The following is a 14,153-nucleotide window of genomic DNA, read 5'->3' as shown; positions in this document are numbered from 1 at the left end:
GTCTATGGGGTGTCACATTTGACCAGATAGGCCTACAAAGTGTCATTGTAAACGCTCGTCTCATCTGCCGGGGCCAGTGCAACAGATTCCAATTAAATCAGATTATTGGATTGACTGCAGATTACATCTCGTCTTTTTCCACAACGCTTGATTTACAGGGCAAGGGAATGGTATAAGCCTGCAATATCAGACGTTCAGATGTAGGCAATTGGAATCATCGTTCCCAGGTAAGATTTTATTAATTATAAAGCGTTTGTCACTGTCAGTGAAATAACTCTTTAACGGTAAAGTTATTGTGGTATCAATTGTGTCACAGTATTAGGCTAAAGGAACTGATCGACAAGTTTAATGTATTTTCAAATAGTGTCAAGTGACCTGTGACCACCAAATGTTGCCCGCAGAACAAAGCCTGAAACATTCTGGCAATTACTCTCATTGTTTAGTGTTCATGTCAACTGTAGGTTATGTCGGTCCCTCGTCCACTGGTAAACAGTAGCCTACTACGGAGCTAACATTGGATCACTAAGATTGTACTAGCAGTGCTCTTAACCCATTTATAGGCTACATGGCCAAATAAAGACCATGTCTTGCACAAGGGAGCTGCTGAGGATTTATTAGCATCTTTGAGCGTGTAATAACAAGGCAGTTTACTTTTTAAATGAATCCATCTATTGATAACAGGCGAAGTAAGGTAGACTATAGTCATCATGTAATATCAGCAAGAACCCCATGTTATGTAAAGGCCTGACAGTAAGGTTGGGGTCATGTTTTGACCTAGCAGGCCTACAGTTATGAAGCACATAGTCAATGTTAATAAATGTTAATTTATTCCAAAGAGCTCACTGAGGAGGACACTAAAATACAGTCAAAATGTCAAAACAAATCACCACCACTTTGAGGACAGTTCTCCAAAAGAATTTCAGTGTGTGTGTTTGGGGTGGTGGCAACAATTCAGAGTGGAAAATTGAGTAGCCTAACTGTACTTGATGCATTGTAACATCAATGTTACATTATCAGGCCATAGACATTCAGTGTGTCAAGCATACAGTATGTGTCTATTAAAGCACTTGCCACTACTGAGGTATACTAGTTTTGGTATTGTGTTTGTCAAATGTATGATCACGTATAGGGCATAAAAACATATGTCTTCCTAATAGCCATCCAGAATATGCATTATACAGTTCTGGGTTTGAGCATACTGCAAAAATTAACCAAAACCTCTCTCAGGCTGACATTGCTGAAACTATTGCCAAAATACTCCAGTTACCATGTTAGCAAGTTTACAGCAGAGCCAATCAGGTTCTGGGTGGCATTTGCAAGGTTTAATGTGTAGGTGTATGTATCTAGCTCGCTAGACCAAAACCCTCATAGTGCAGATCTAAACTCACCACTTTGTCCTTGATTGTCTCTTAGTGCACTTTGTGTTTGAGAGAGGGGTGTTGGTCATCTGAGTTTTCAGTGTCATCACCATTGTGCAGCGCCCGTGGGCACAAGTAGCAAGGCAAACAGTTTTTCTTGCAAACATGCAATCATCATGTTGCTTGTTTTGTCAGAATCAAGCTGAGCTTCCCAATCAGCTCTTGTTGAACACATCATTTGGAGTATGGCCAGGTGACACACTTTGACACTATAGTCTTGGATTACTTAACTTAGCCTGCTATAAATGATGTTATATAATGTTGGTCACTGAGTAAACTACATTGGCGGGACAAAGATGAACACTACTGTTTTCCCCATTTCATTTATCGTATGGAAAGAGAAAGAGGAGGGAACTTGTGAACATTACATACAGGAATAGCTCTGCCTTGTGTTGAGGTCTTCTATTCGTATCCAGCAAGCCATATTGAAAGAGGTTTGACTTCTGTACATAGAACAAACTTCTTCAAATGTCTCTAAACTCTACTGATCCTCAGGTATTTCTGTCATGGAAATAAACAGTGATTGTTTTGAAAGAAGGGTACTAATTGCCCTACTGCCTTGTTTGTGTTTACTGTAGGGCCGCACCATGTTGGCTGGTGTCATGGAAAGGATCATCTATTGCCTAACAGGAAGGTCAGCCAATGTTGTAGTTCCCATAGAAACCTCCGAGCCTGCTGATGGGTTCGAGTTTGTGGAGGTGAAGCCTGGCAGGGTGATCCGGGTGCGGCACATCATCCCCGACCGGCAGGCGGTGGATGACCACCCCGGGCAAGCGGGCACCATCCCCTGCAAGCGCAAGATCTCCGTCTTCCGCAACGGGCAACTGTACATCGAGAACCTCAGCGATGCCGCGCGCTCAGAGCCCCTGAACTGTCAGAACGGGGACCCAGAGCCCAACAGCACGGTGGAGGTGGAGCTGTCGGACTGTAACAGCACAGCTCCCCACGAGTCCAAGGGCAGCCCGGATGGTCCGGTGGTGCAGCAGCCCCAGGCAGTGCAGCGCAAGCGGCGTAAGCCCAAACGCACCGTGGTGATCGACTGCGAGAGGAAGATCACCTGCTGCAAGGGCACACACTCCGACGTGGCGCTCTTCTTCATCCACGGAGTGGGCGGCTCACTGGACATCTGGGGCAGTCAGCTAGAATTCTTCTCCCACCTGGGTTACGAAGTGGTGGCACCGGACATGGCAGGACACGGTGCCAGCTCTGTTCCTCAGGTCTCGGCTGCCTACACATTCTATGCTCTGGCAGAGGACGTGAGGGCAATATTTAAGCGATATGCCCGAAAGCGCAATATTCTTGTTGGGCATTCTTATGGGTGAGTGTACTGATGGGCACTGGATAACTCTGTGGTACTTGGTGAGGTGACAATACTAACGTGAGGCCAATAGCTCCCAACTTTCCAATTACACACAATCCTGTTAACTGTTCTGTAAACAGTTTACAGGCTAGAGCACAAAACTGTAGATCAACTATGAAATGTTCACACCCTGTGTGTATTAATTAAAAACATAAGAATGAAGAATTCAAGAAGTGTGAGCCAATAAAAGCAAAAACGTCCCTTTACCATTGAAACAAAAGTAATTCCGTCTGCTGTGACATATTTTCAGTTATTACGTTGGACTCAGGAAGTAGGCTTCATATCTCTAGATTTCCAAACAGCTGTCTCTTCCTGACACTGAAGACTTGTAATGCCTCACAGGGACACATACCACAAATTCACTATCTTTTCAAGAAAGGACAGTATGTGAAGGATCCCATGTGAGAGTCAGGACCTAAATGTGGCCACGTGTATGACATTGATGTATTGTTTTCTGTCCCACAGCGTATCATAATACAACACATACAACATGCTAAGAGAAAGTAGCACAGCACTGTAAGATTATACCAGTGCATCAAAATAATGCATAGTGTAGTAAACCAATGTATTGTAATGCAGATGGATTACAATACAGCAATGTATTGTTGGTTTACTATTATCTTTGTGGTCACAGATTTTAGTCTGTTTATCATGTTGTGTATCTAAGAGTAAAGTTGTTTAAAAGAAAGCCGGTCTATTCTGAGTGTGTTATGTAAACGCTCATATATGTATGCGCTTAAACACTGATGTGAAAGAAGCTGTGTTGTCGTAAACAAAAGAGCAAACAACCTTACCTTCCTCCCACAGCGTCTCTTTCTGCACTTTCCTGGCCCACGAGTATCCTGACGAGGTCCACAAGATGGTGATGATTAACGGGGGTGGGCCCACGGCTCTGGAGCCGAGCATCTGTTCCGTCTTCAATCTTCCGGCCTGTGTGCTGCACTGTATGTCACCATGCCTGTCCTGGAGCTTCCTCAAGTAAGGACACCTTTCACACATCAACTCAATGCTCTTTGCATTCATACACATTGTTACCAAGCGTGCTAGCTTGTAACTGACCAAGCTTCAGTCGTTACAATGTAATTCTGTATTAAAACACCTGTGTTTGTTCATGTTATGGCCATATATGTTTTTTTGATTATTAGGGGGTATGTAAATGTTATACAGCAATAATGTTTTTTTTATATAGAAATAAATGGACAGATTTTAAGACTTAATGACCATTTTGTCCTCTCCTAGAGCTGGATTTGCTCACCAAGGAGCAAAAGAGAAACAGCTCTTGAAAGAGAGCAACGCCTTCAACGTGTCCTCCTTTGTGCTGCGGGCCATGATGAGCGGGCAGTACTGGCCAGAGGGAGACGAGGTGTACCACGCAGAAATCACGGTTCCCACCCTGCTGGTGCACGGCATGTACGACAAGTTTGTGCCAGTGGAGGAAGATCAGCGAATGGCAGAGGTATGTCATCAGATACCCTGGGCCTCTCTCAACATCCCTCTCCTCGATCCTCGATCCTCTAGACTCGTCCCCATCTATAAGTATAGCACTGGATAGACTATCCCATTGTTGCCGCTCCATCATTTTTTATCTAGAGCAGTGAGATAAAGGACCGAGGAAGGAAGGGAGGATGTATAAAAGACGAATGAGAGGCACCCCATGAGAGGGCCCTCTTGGGTGAGCACTTCAGTCTATACATATGAGTTCCATTAGGACCACTGACTCTCAAGGTATAGTCAACCGTGTCATGAGGGTTCATCACCACGTATACACTACAACAAGTGAAATGTCATCTTTGAATTGTCATTGCATGAATGCCGGCAAAAAGTTTTCAGGGAAGTAGACAATGTGTTTTTATTTTCATCCTTTGTGCGAGGCCACTCTGACTCACCCTGTCTGTCTGTCTCGTCGCAGATTCTCCTCCTGGCCTTCCTCAAAATCATCAACGAGGGCAGTCACATGGTGATGATGGAGTGCCCTGACACCGTCAACACCCTCCTGCATGAGTTCTTCCTCTGGCAGCCCGACGCCCCGAGAAAACCCAAACCAGAACCAAAGCCCGCGCCCGACAACGCCTCTGTAAGCAACGGGGACACTAAGCCATCGTCAGAGACCAAGTCCAAAATCAAGAACAAATAACAGTCTAGAGGCGCTTTTTTTGTAAGGAAGAGATTCAGTGGCTTGCTTGATGGCTGTGCCAGGTGTCCTCACAAAGGGAGGACGTTCCTTCCAGAAGAGCTTAACGGAAGAGTGGGCCAAACCAAAATAGCACCCATCCTCGTCTTTTGCACTGAAGCAAACAAAGCAGGGAGGCACTCACGACAGAGACACAGGGAAGACTGCGATGGCCCAGCACTCCTTTCTGACGGTTGTTTTCTCAAGCTGTTTGGTAGAGAAGAAGGATGATGGCAGGTCTAAGAGGGCCGGTCAATACTGTATTAAGCACAGCACTGGCACAGATACAGTTTACAGACATGACTCGAACACCACAAGAGCTGGTACAGTGTATGCAGTGGTGGATCTAGGTGTGGGTGACTCGGGCAGCTGCCAAAGGGGGCATTCTACAGGGTGCAACACGGGATGCCTGCTGGGGGTATGGAATAGAGGATCAGTTGGCACAGTTGGTTTCCTATTATTCATTTGCATGTCGTGTTAAAGACATCATGTTATTGTTTAGGCACACAGATTCTAGTTTATGAGCTAAGCAGGCCTGGGAGGGTCTCCCACTGAGAGGTATTCAAACGGAATGAAGGTTGCTTTACCTGAATCAATCAAATAGCCCATCTCTTTAAGTTTAGACAGAACCAAATGCTACCAAATTGACCAAAATTCATTCATTATACCGTGAATATATAGTTTCACAAACATATAGGTTTTTTTCCGTTTTGTGCAAAATCATTTATGATAATATAAAACCAGTCTGCGTACAATTGTGTGTGTTTGGGAGGGGTGTCTGTGTGTCACCACACAAGCTACAGCTGCCACTGGGTGTATGGTAAATCAGGCAAACGATGGTCATTTGTGTGAAGGATAAGCAGAAAAATGTATGGACGTAGGACGTTGCTCACTACTGTTAACAACTACTGTGAGAAAGTTATCAGGTTATCATTCTTTCATGCTCTTCAGGTAAGGGCTTCTGATTTATAGATAACATATTTGCTGGATATTAATTCCTTTATTCTCTGATTTTGATATTATAGAAAGGGTTAGGGTTTACTCAGAAAGAGTTGAGAATGTTAGAGATTGACAAGAGAGTGGACACAGACAGTGACTACTGCCGTCAACACAGGTTTCATTATTGTGTTATTGTGGTTTTATGGGTCAAATGGAAATATCATGTCTGATCCCTTAGAAATTATAAAGGAATGATCAAACATGTCTATGTTGTTAATATCAGTAAAAATGCAGAATCAAAAACATGCATTGTATTCAAAGGACCAGTGTCCAGATGCCTTACTCTTTTAATTTTTTAAAAGAACATTATGCTGACATTGGGTTATTATTGATGGACGAATAAATGAGCTTCTTGAACAGGGAATACACGGGACACACTATGAATCATCATCTCATCTCGATGTATTATAGAATTAAATATGTTGTTTTCCAAGAGTTTATCAAGACAGGGAACACACTGCTGGCAGTATTTATTTTCCAGGGAAATACCCGTGAACTGGGCAAACTATGCAACATTAACACTTTGGTTTTCTGTTCTTTGGATTGTTAGACAAGGTTTTAAAAAAACAAATCTCTCTATGCTGTTTTTGAACACTGTGACTTTTTGCTGCTATTTTATATTGTTGAACACTAACAGTCATTTAGACTTCCAGATTAAGAAATGCTTTCACGCAGAACCCTGAAATCAGTAAATGTAATACTGTACGTCTACAAACTGTTCCAGGGTACAAGGCATCCAGTTGTAACTGTCTAGAGTAACTTCTGTATTATCAGAGGGTGCTGATACTACAGGGTTGTAACTGGTGAGGAATACACATTTCACCAGGTCTACCTCTACACAACTTGTTATTTTACTCAATGATTGGGAGCAGTGTTGTCTGTTTGAAACTACTGTGTGGTTAGTCACTGATTAAACAAATACAAAGCTGTGAAACCATTTCAGGAATGCCTAAAATATTACTGGTTGTTTTTATTTTTCCAGACATTAAAGAAAATGAAATTTAAAAAAGAACTAAGATTTCTTTTACATCATACATAAAACTATATTAGGTAATTTACATAAAATCATCACAAAGATCACAAAGCTACTAATACATAGGCATATAAGTGTATGTTGTGTTATACTACGGACAGTTATATTGTATAGCTTAATCAAGACCTATCCATTTAAAAAAAAAAAAAATCGTTTTGACCAAAAACCTCACCCATTCCTGAAAGAATCTCCCTAGTGCAAGTGTGAATGAAATGCATGTGTCAATAAAAAAGTTTTGTGAACTACCTCATAACATCCCATAGCAACTAACATCAAATAAAGCTCAACATCATTAATTTATTTTTTTGATATATTCGACATAACCTAATACAACAATGAGCTTTGCTAACACTAAACCATGTGTTCTAAATAGGTGCATGTTTGGCATTGTGTAACAACCTGATTACCTGACAAGAATGCATTCTAATGATAAGACAAAGTATTCCCTATGTGTATACATATATTGCTAATACTGCTATACTGCTAATGAAACTAGATTGGTTTGATATTTACATTCACGTGAACATGTTTGGTTTATTGATCTCATGCAGTTCTCACAAGTTGAACAGTAGTTTTCACATGTTTCTGGTCTGACTTGCGCTGATGAATAATGCATTCTAGTACAGCCCTGGGCCAGCAGAGCAATGTCCTTGAACTTTGACATGAAATCAAACTTCTCCTTCATTAGTCCAAAATGAGCTTCAGTCTAATCTTCTAAGCGCTAGTGACACCTTGTGCTCAGACCTCGAGATGCTCCCCGATCAGGAGTCTGGATGAACTTATGAGATGACTGTTGGCGTGATCAATATATTGCTCTCCACAAACAGCAGACTTTACACAGGACGGTACCATTTTGTTTCGTAGTTCGTAGTTACGAACACAGTTTGTCTCCTATGGGTTTGACGTGTCCAGTGTTGCCATCAGCTGTGCCTGGTGGTCAACCTTGTTTTTCACATAACTGCTATTGTTTTCTTAATTAAAAATGCTTCTTAAAAATGCATCTGACGCTTAGTGTTCAGTAATGCAGGTCATGCAGCCCTATATTCCATTAGCATGATGATGTGTCCACCACTGCTGCCTCTTCAGGATGTTCAGTGGCCCGCCCTGATGTCTGCTGGTCTCAGCTGACGCTCCCCTTCGGCCAGGAAGATCTGCATGGCCCGGTACAGCAGGTGCACTCCCAGCTCCCGTTTACGCTTCGCTGTCCAGGTGGACACGACCCCGTAATAGTCTCCGCGCTTCTGATTGGTCAACATCTTCACACCTGATTTACACATGAATGTGGAAGGACATTATGAATGAGCTAGCACAAGACTGTTACTATCTGAACTATTGGTTGGTATAACAATCAGTAAGAGGTGACAGCTGACTGACCATAATGAACAAAAAGTTGTTGATTCATAACAGCACACTTGCATAACAATTGTTGAAGTAGGGTGCAGGGAATATTAAAATGGATCAACATATGCAGAGTTTTGAATAAACCAACAAATTGCTAGTGATACTGTTTACCCACCAATTGCATCCACCATGCATGCCTCCCGGGTAAACGCTTCCACAGGGATAACATTCTGGAAGCAGTGGAGAGATATCACACCATGTTCAGCATTCCACACGTCCAGAATGTGCTTAACCTTCGAGCAGAGTTTCTGAAGCACAGGAGGACAAACTGATCTTAAGACATGAAATTCAACAGTTGTTCATCTTTCAAGTAAATTGTTACAATAAAAAGAAAAAGATATATACATGGTTATAACACACACACGTTTTATTTTGTTTTTAAAAAGGGAAGCCCACCTTAGAAGTCTTATCTCCTCTGTAGTACTCCAAAGCTTCATACATATGACTGTATGGGCGAGACCGCTTGCCCTTGCCAACATAGAAGATGGCACTGACAAAGGTGTGGAAACATTCCTTAGGGGTCATCGCTTGACTTCGGAAGGGTAAGTTATTTGTTACCCTGAGGAGAACACATGGATAAGAAAATTAATCAACAAGCCCAGAGAGGCCGTAGGTTCCACTGATTTTAGAACAGCTTTGTGATGGGATTTAACAACAGCATCGAACATGATTCAGCCAATCATAATCAAGGACGAGAACTATCGGTTTTAGAATGTTTAATATTGTTTTTGGTAAACGTGTATTCCACATTCCATAGCATTCCAGTGGTAGAATACTAAAATAGGACTTACCTGGGATCAAGGAGCAAATAATTGAAGCTGGACTTAATGACACCTTCTCGCCACTTCTTGTTCTGGTCAGGTTGGTCAAATTGCTGACAAAGGACATATTCATCGTCTTTGGAGTCAGGGAAAATAAATGTGTGCAAAGCCCTTCTGAGCTCAGGACTATGGTCTGTATTAGGGCAGAAAAAGAAAAAGATTGTTGAACCCCACATAAAATGTAGCAATTTACAAAGCTTTAAAAATATTTGCTGTGAATACTCATTTTAAGATTGTAATGAAGACAATTCAAATGGATACACTTACCAGGGTTGCACTGAACGGACTGTGGTTGACTGATGGTTTCTTGCTGAAGGCGGCAAAGCCTCTCCATGTATACCGGTCGCGTCCGGCTAGTTATGGGACCAGGGGCTTCTCCCAGCTCGACCAGCCTCTTTCTGAGCTCCTTGTCAGTCAAACCTTTTAACTCACTGGGCACATCAGCAGCAGGTTTAACATTCTCCTTCCCTTTACTCGGGCTCGTCTTGACGGAGCGCCAGTCGTAGAGCACCGTCTCATCACTGGTAGTGCTACTGAGGTTGGAGCTGATGGAGGTGTTTGCCATGGGCGGCACGTGGGTCTCGATCAGCTCGTGGCCCCTCTCTGTGTCCGTGTAGAGGTACTCCACAGGCTCGTCCACATCAGTTAGATGTGGACGCCCTCCTGGGGTATAAGACAGGTTGGCCAGTGACTGGGGCCTGCAGTGACCAGACAACCGGCTCATGCTGTACCGAGGGGTGCATCCGGTGCCTGGTGTGTCAGGGGGGTTTTTCTGTGGCGTGTCAAGGCTGGACAGAGAGGACGTCTGAGACTCCAAATCTGTGATCCAAGAGTCCTCCACTCTCTCTCTGCTACCCTGCTGAGTGCTTCCTCCAGGCTTCCAATCACACCCTTTGTCACTGGAGCTGGAGAGATCATCAGTGATAAACTCATCACCACTGGATCCTTTCTCCTTTCCAAGACCAGCTGCCAGTGTATTGCCCTTGAGGACTCCAAACGGGCCTGTAAACTTCTCACAAGTTTGCTTTTCAAGAATAAAAGTATCAGCCATACTGTCTGAGAGAATGACTGTATCTGCTTGGCTAAGTCCATCGTATGAAGCAGGGCACGGATCGGCCCTCAATGTCTCTACTTGACTCTGGGAATAGACGGAGTTCGAGGGCTCACCGTACCGGCCCCCTGAGTAGGGCGAGTCATGATAAACGGCACCTGCTGTGTACCTCGGGTCTGCAGGACTGTCCTGTGATCTTGTAGGACGTCGCGTGCGCGTCGGCGTTGGCAAGGTCACTTCAAAGAGACAAGAGGATGACAGCGAGGAGGAACTCTGGCTGACTCGCTGCGAACAGCGGCTCAGCCGCGAGCGTGTCCTGCCAGTAACAAAAGGACTTATGACAGCATCACAATCCTCCCTTTTAGGCTCTTTTCCTTCTGGTGAAAACACCTCACATCTTGACGGTCTCCTCTCACATGTGAGATTACTCATCATTTCTGTAACCTCTGCCACCGGGGTTGACCTCTCCCATGTAAACTCACAGGCACCGTGTCTATCCTGTCTAGAGTCTCTTTCTGTCTGTAGGACCTCCGCCCTTTTGTGTCCATTACTGTGTCTCTCTGGTTGACAACAATCTGCACCATTATGCGAAGACTCCCTCTTAGGCTGTAGCTCTGCAACAGCACATACTGGACCGGGTCGATCTTCGTCAGTGCCTCCATGGACATCCTCCACCGGTGATTCATCCTTCTTGAATAGCGAGACCCCAATAGCACTTTTGTATTCTTCACTGTCACAGCTACTGTACTGACTATTCCCACTGCCGCTGCTCCCTGAACTAGATGAGGGTTGGACTTGATTCTTTGGGTCACTGACATTGTGGATGAACACTTCGTCTTGATTGTCCTGTTCCGTTGGCCAGCATCCCAGGACGGTCTTTTCAAAGTCCTCCTCTGTGTTGCCGTCATCACGGGAAAACACAAAAACATGATCAGGGGACGTGACATCAATGCCCTGATGATGTAACACCGTAGCCATTCGCTCCGTGTGAAAGAATTCAGAGTAGCTGGTGAGGTCAACAGTAGAATCACAAGACTCGGAACTCTCCTGTGCAGGGTGTCGCCTTGGAGATTCGGCGTCGAAAACAGGAAAGTACTCGTCCACGTCTCTGAAGCTGACGCTTTTGCGGCTGGCGCGGCGGGAATACACCGCGGACTGACGTGGCAGAGGCAGGCCATCAGAACCCCTATGACCAAGGCGCTCATATTGTAAAGCTACATCTTCCTGAAGAGCCGGCAGGACGGAGTGGTCCCTGATGCCCGCAACGGACATTCGAGTGCTGGAGAGGACGGCTGGTGGCTCAAAATCCAAAACGGAATCTCGAGGACCACGAAGATCAGAGAAGTCCGAGAGGTCCAGGCGGTTGGGCTCTCGGCAGCTGGGCCTGCTACCGATTCCTGAGAAGTTGAGGGACGAGGACCTACGTGTGCTGCTTAAAGGCTCATCCCCCAAGTCACTCAGCATGGACATTCCATGAGAAGCCATGCTGTACTCATCCATGGCAGAACAGTAGGAGCGGTCTCTACCAGCCTGGCCGGTGTAAACAGCTAGAAAAAAAGAAATAGAAAAAAAACACAGTGTGAAACCCAACGATCTGGCCTGGTTTTAGTGTTTTAACAAATATTGAAAGTGATCACACCGCTGTTTTCTGACCCTTTTGTACAGTTTTAAAACTTTTTTCAAAAGCTATATACTATACTGCTTTGCAAGGATGGCAATCAATTCTCTCGAGACAGTAGTAAATGCCAAACTGAATTATTGTTTGTTACACAAACTGACTATCGAAATACTACAGCAATATGGGATCACAACAGTCTGTTGGTTTTTGCATAGAACAATGTGTCATAGTTAGGAGAGTCATCTTACAATATTGAAACTTGGGAAACTCCTCAGTCTCGGCTTGAACTGCCTGAGACTCATGTTCAGAGAGAAGCAAAGCACATCGACGGTTGTCCTGCTGTTCAGCCAGTTCACCAGCTTTGTTGCCATCCTAAAAATACAGGTTTCAAACATGTTGTGCATTACACAAGCACTTAAAATACCAGAAATATATGCATATACCGTATGTCCTACATATCCTTCACAGGTTTTGCTAATTATTCATGGAAAAGATAGATTACATTTTTTAAAATCTTACCTGGTCTTTAAGATTTGGATTGCCACCATTTTTTAATAGTAATTTGAGATTCTGATAACAGCCCCACAGAGCAGCAACATGCAGGGGAGTGAGCCCTTCAGATGACCTGTGAAAACACATTGTATTGTCTTATGTAGCCTATTTGCACAAAATAACCATCAGCTTAAATCGGTAAAAGCAAACAGGGTAGACCTAAAAGAAATATAATATGGATTTGTACTGTGTTATTACTGTTATTCTTACGAAGTGTGTGGTCAGCACTGAAGAAAAGAAACTCATGAAACAATATCTAGTGAAATAAACTGATACATCATTGCTTGTATCCAAAAATCTGTTTTCATAGTGCATAGCTTTAGAAATGATGGAAAGCATGGACTAACCTGATATTTGGGTCAGCCCCATGTTGTAGAATAAGCTTTAGGCAGCGGATTCCCTTTTCAGACTCTTTACCTACAGCCAAGTGTACGGCCGCGACACCCTTTTCAAGAATTGAGTTTGGGTTGGCTCCTTGGGACAACAAGGACTGCACAGACCTGTCAAGAGAGTAAACACATACTTAGGTCCATTGTCTAACATTCAACAAAACACTTACAGGGTGCATGTCGTGATTTGTGCATCGTGTAATGTAACAATGAGTTAAGATTATTAGAACATTAGTACAATTTGCTGCCGGGGTTTGCTTTGGAGACAGCCAAAGCCATCGATATATGAGATATCGATGGCTGGATAATCACAATGCTACAAGACGACTACAACAATACTGTGGTTTCCAGAACATTGTATTACCTTGGATCTTCATTGCCCACTGCTTTACATAGCTGCGATACGAGGTTTGTATCAGAAAGCATGGCTTGATGAAAATGTCCACTATTTAGAAAACAAGTTAGCACCGCGCTAAAGTGATGACCGCACTGTTTCGATGGCCTACCATTTAGCAATCCAGCTAGTTCGCTGTTTTCAAGCATTCAAACAAGATACAAACACACGATGTAATTGAAATCATGTCCCATCCTTGACACGGGACTGCATTTACACACTATATGCAACTGTTCATAAAGCTTGAATTAAATAATAAGGTGTTGAGTTTTTAACTGTGCTACTCCATCGAGGTTGAAATTCCCTCCTTGTTTTTTGAATCCGCCTCGTTTCGCAGATTCTACTTCCCGCCCACCCAAGGCACTGATTGGCTCGTTTCAAGTTCTCAGATCCTTTACCCAAGTCCACCTCTAGCGCTCTGCTTTTTACCCAGTCCATAGAGAGATTAGAAATCTACAATGACCCAACTACGTGAAGATATATGCTCATATATCTAAGGACAATTTACGCTCAATCCGTTCAAAACAATGCTGATCACAAAAATAATGCTCCCAAGTTATACACGCCCTGGTGGTGCAAACATGTTTACCCAAAAAGGCCTAAAATATCCCAAGATTGATGTTAAATTGTAGGTTACTTCTTAACTCTAGTCTAGATGAGTACCAATTTGTGAGGACCCAAGGTCTTTACCCATCTTACAAGCTCAAATTAAGTTATTTCTTGTATTTGACTTCTATCAAAGTACAAACATCGTTCTTTTGCCACAGCAAACTTCATACAATTTCGAACCAGACTCCAGTCAAACAAAAGGGATCTGGATGAATCCTGAACTGATCCATGTTTGCAGTGAAGCCAAGTGCTCTCTAATAAAGTGACCTAGTGGTGTATCCATCCACTCCAAATCATAAAGACTTGCAAAGACATAACGAGATTGTATGCTTAAGAAG

At 43.5% G+C, this 14,153-nt stretch overlaps 2 protein-coding genes across 2 annotated transcripts; one reads left to right on the top strand and one right to left on the bottom strand.

Annotated features, from left to right (window-relative positions):
* Window positions 1–48: 48 nt before the first annotated feature.
* On the top strand, window positions 49–5,507 carry LOC134102617 (protein ABHD8-like). Its single transcript, XM_062556775.1, has 5 exons — window positions 49–227; window positions 1,997–2,736; window positions 3,586–3,756; window positions 4,018–4,234; window positions 4,688–5,507. The coding sequence occupies exons 2-5, from the start codon at window positions 2,006–2,008 to the stop codon at window positions 4,910–4,912; spliced, it is 1,344 nt and encodes a 447-aa protein (XP_062412759.1). The 5' UTR covers window positions 49–227; window positions 1,997–2,005; the 3' UTR covers window positions 4,913–5,507.
* A 1,289-nt stretch (window positions 5,508–6,796) lies between these two features.
* On the bottom strand, window positions 6,797–13,499 carry ankle1 (ankyrin repeat and LEM domain containing 1). The gene is made up of 9 exons (XM_062556774.1): window positions 13,177–13,499; window positions 12,771–12,923; window positions 12,391–12,496; window positions 12,120–12,243; window positions 9,470–11,800; window positions 9,173–9,335; window positions 8,778–8,940; window positions 8,497–8,629; window positions 6,797–8,244 (listed from the first exon to the last, which is right to left on the bottom strand). The coding sequence occupies exons 1-9, from the start codon at window positions 13,353–13,355 to the stop codon at window positions 8,072–8,074; spliced, it is 3,525 nt and encodes a 1,174-aa protein (XP_062412758.1). The 5' UTR covers window positions 13,356–13,499; the 3' UTR covers window positions 6,797–8,071.
* Between the last annotated feature and the right edge of the window lie 654 nt (window positions 13,500–14,153).

The sequence above is a fragment of the Sardina pilchardus genome, chromosome 15 (assembly GCF_963854185.1).
Source record: "Sardina pilchardus chromosome 15, fSarPil1.1, whole genome shotgun sequence".
NCBI lineage: Eukaryota > Metazoa > Chordata > Actinopteri > Clupeiformes > Clupeidae > Sardina > Sardina pilchardus.
Note: the sequence above shows the minus strand (reverse complement) of the source record. Positions and strands in the feature narration are given on the sequence as shown.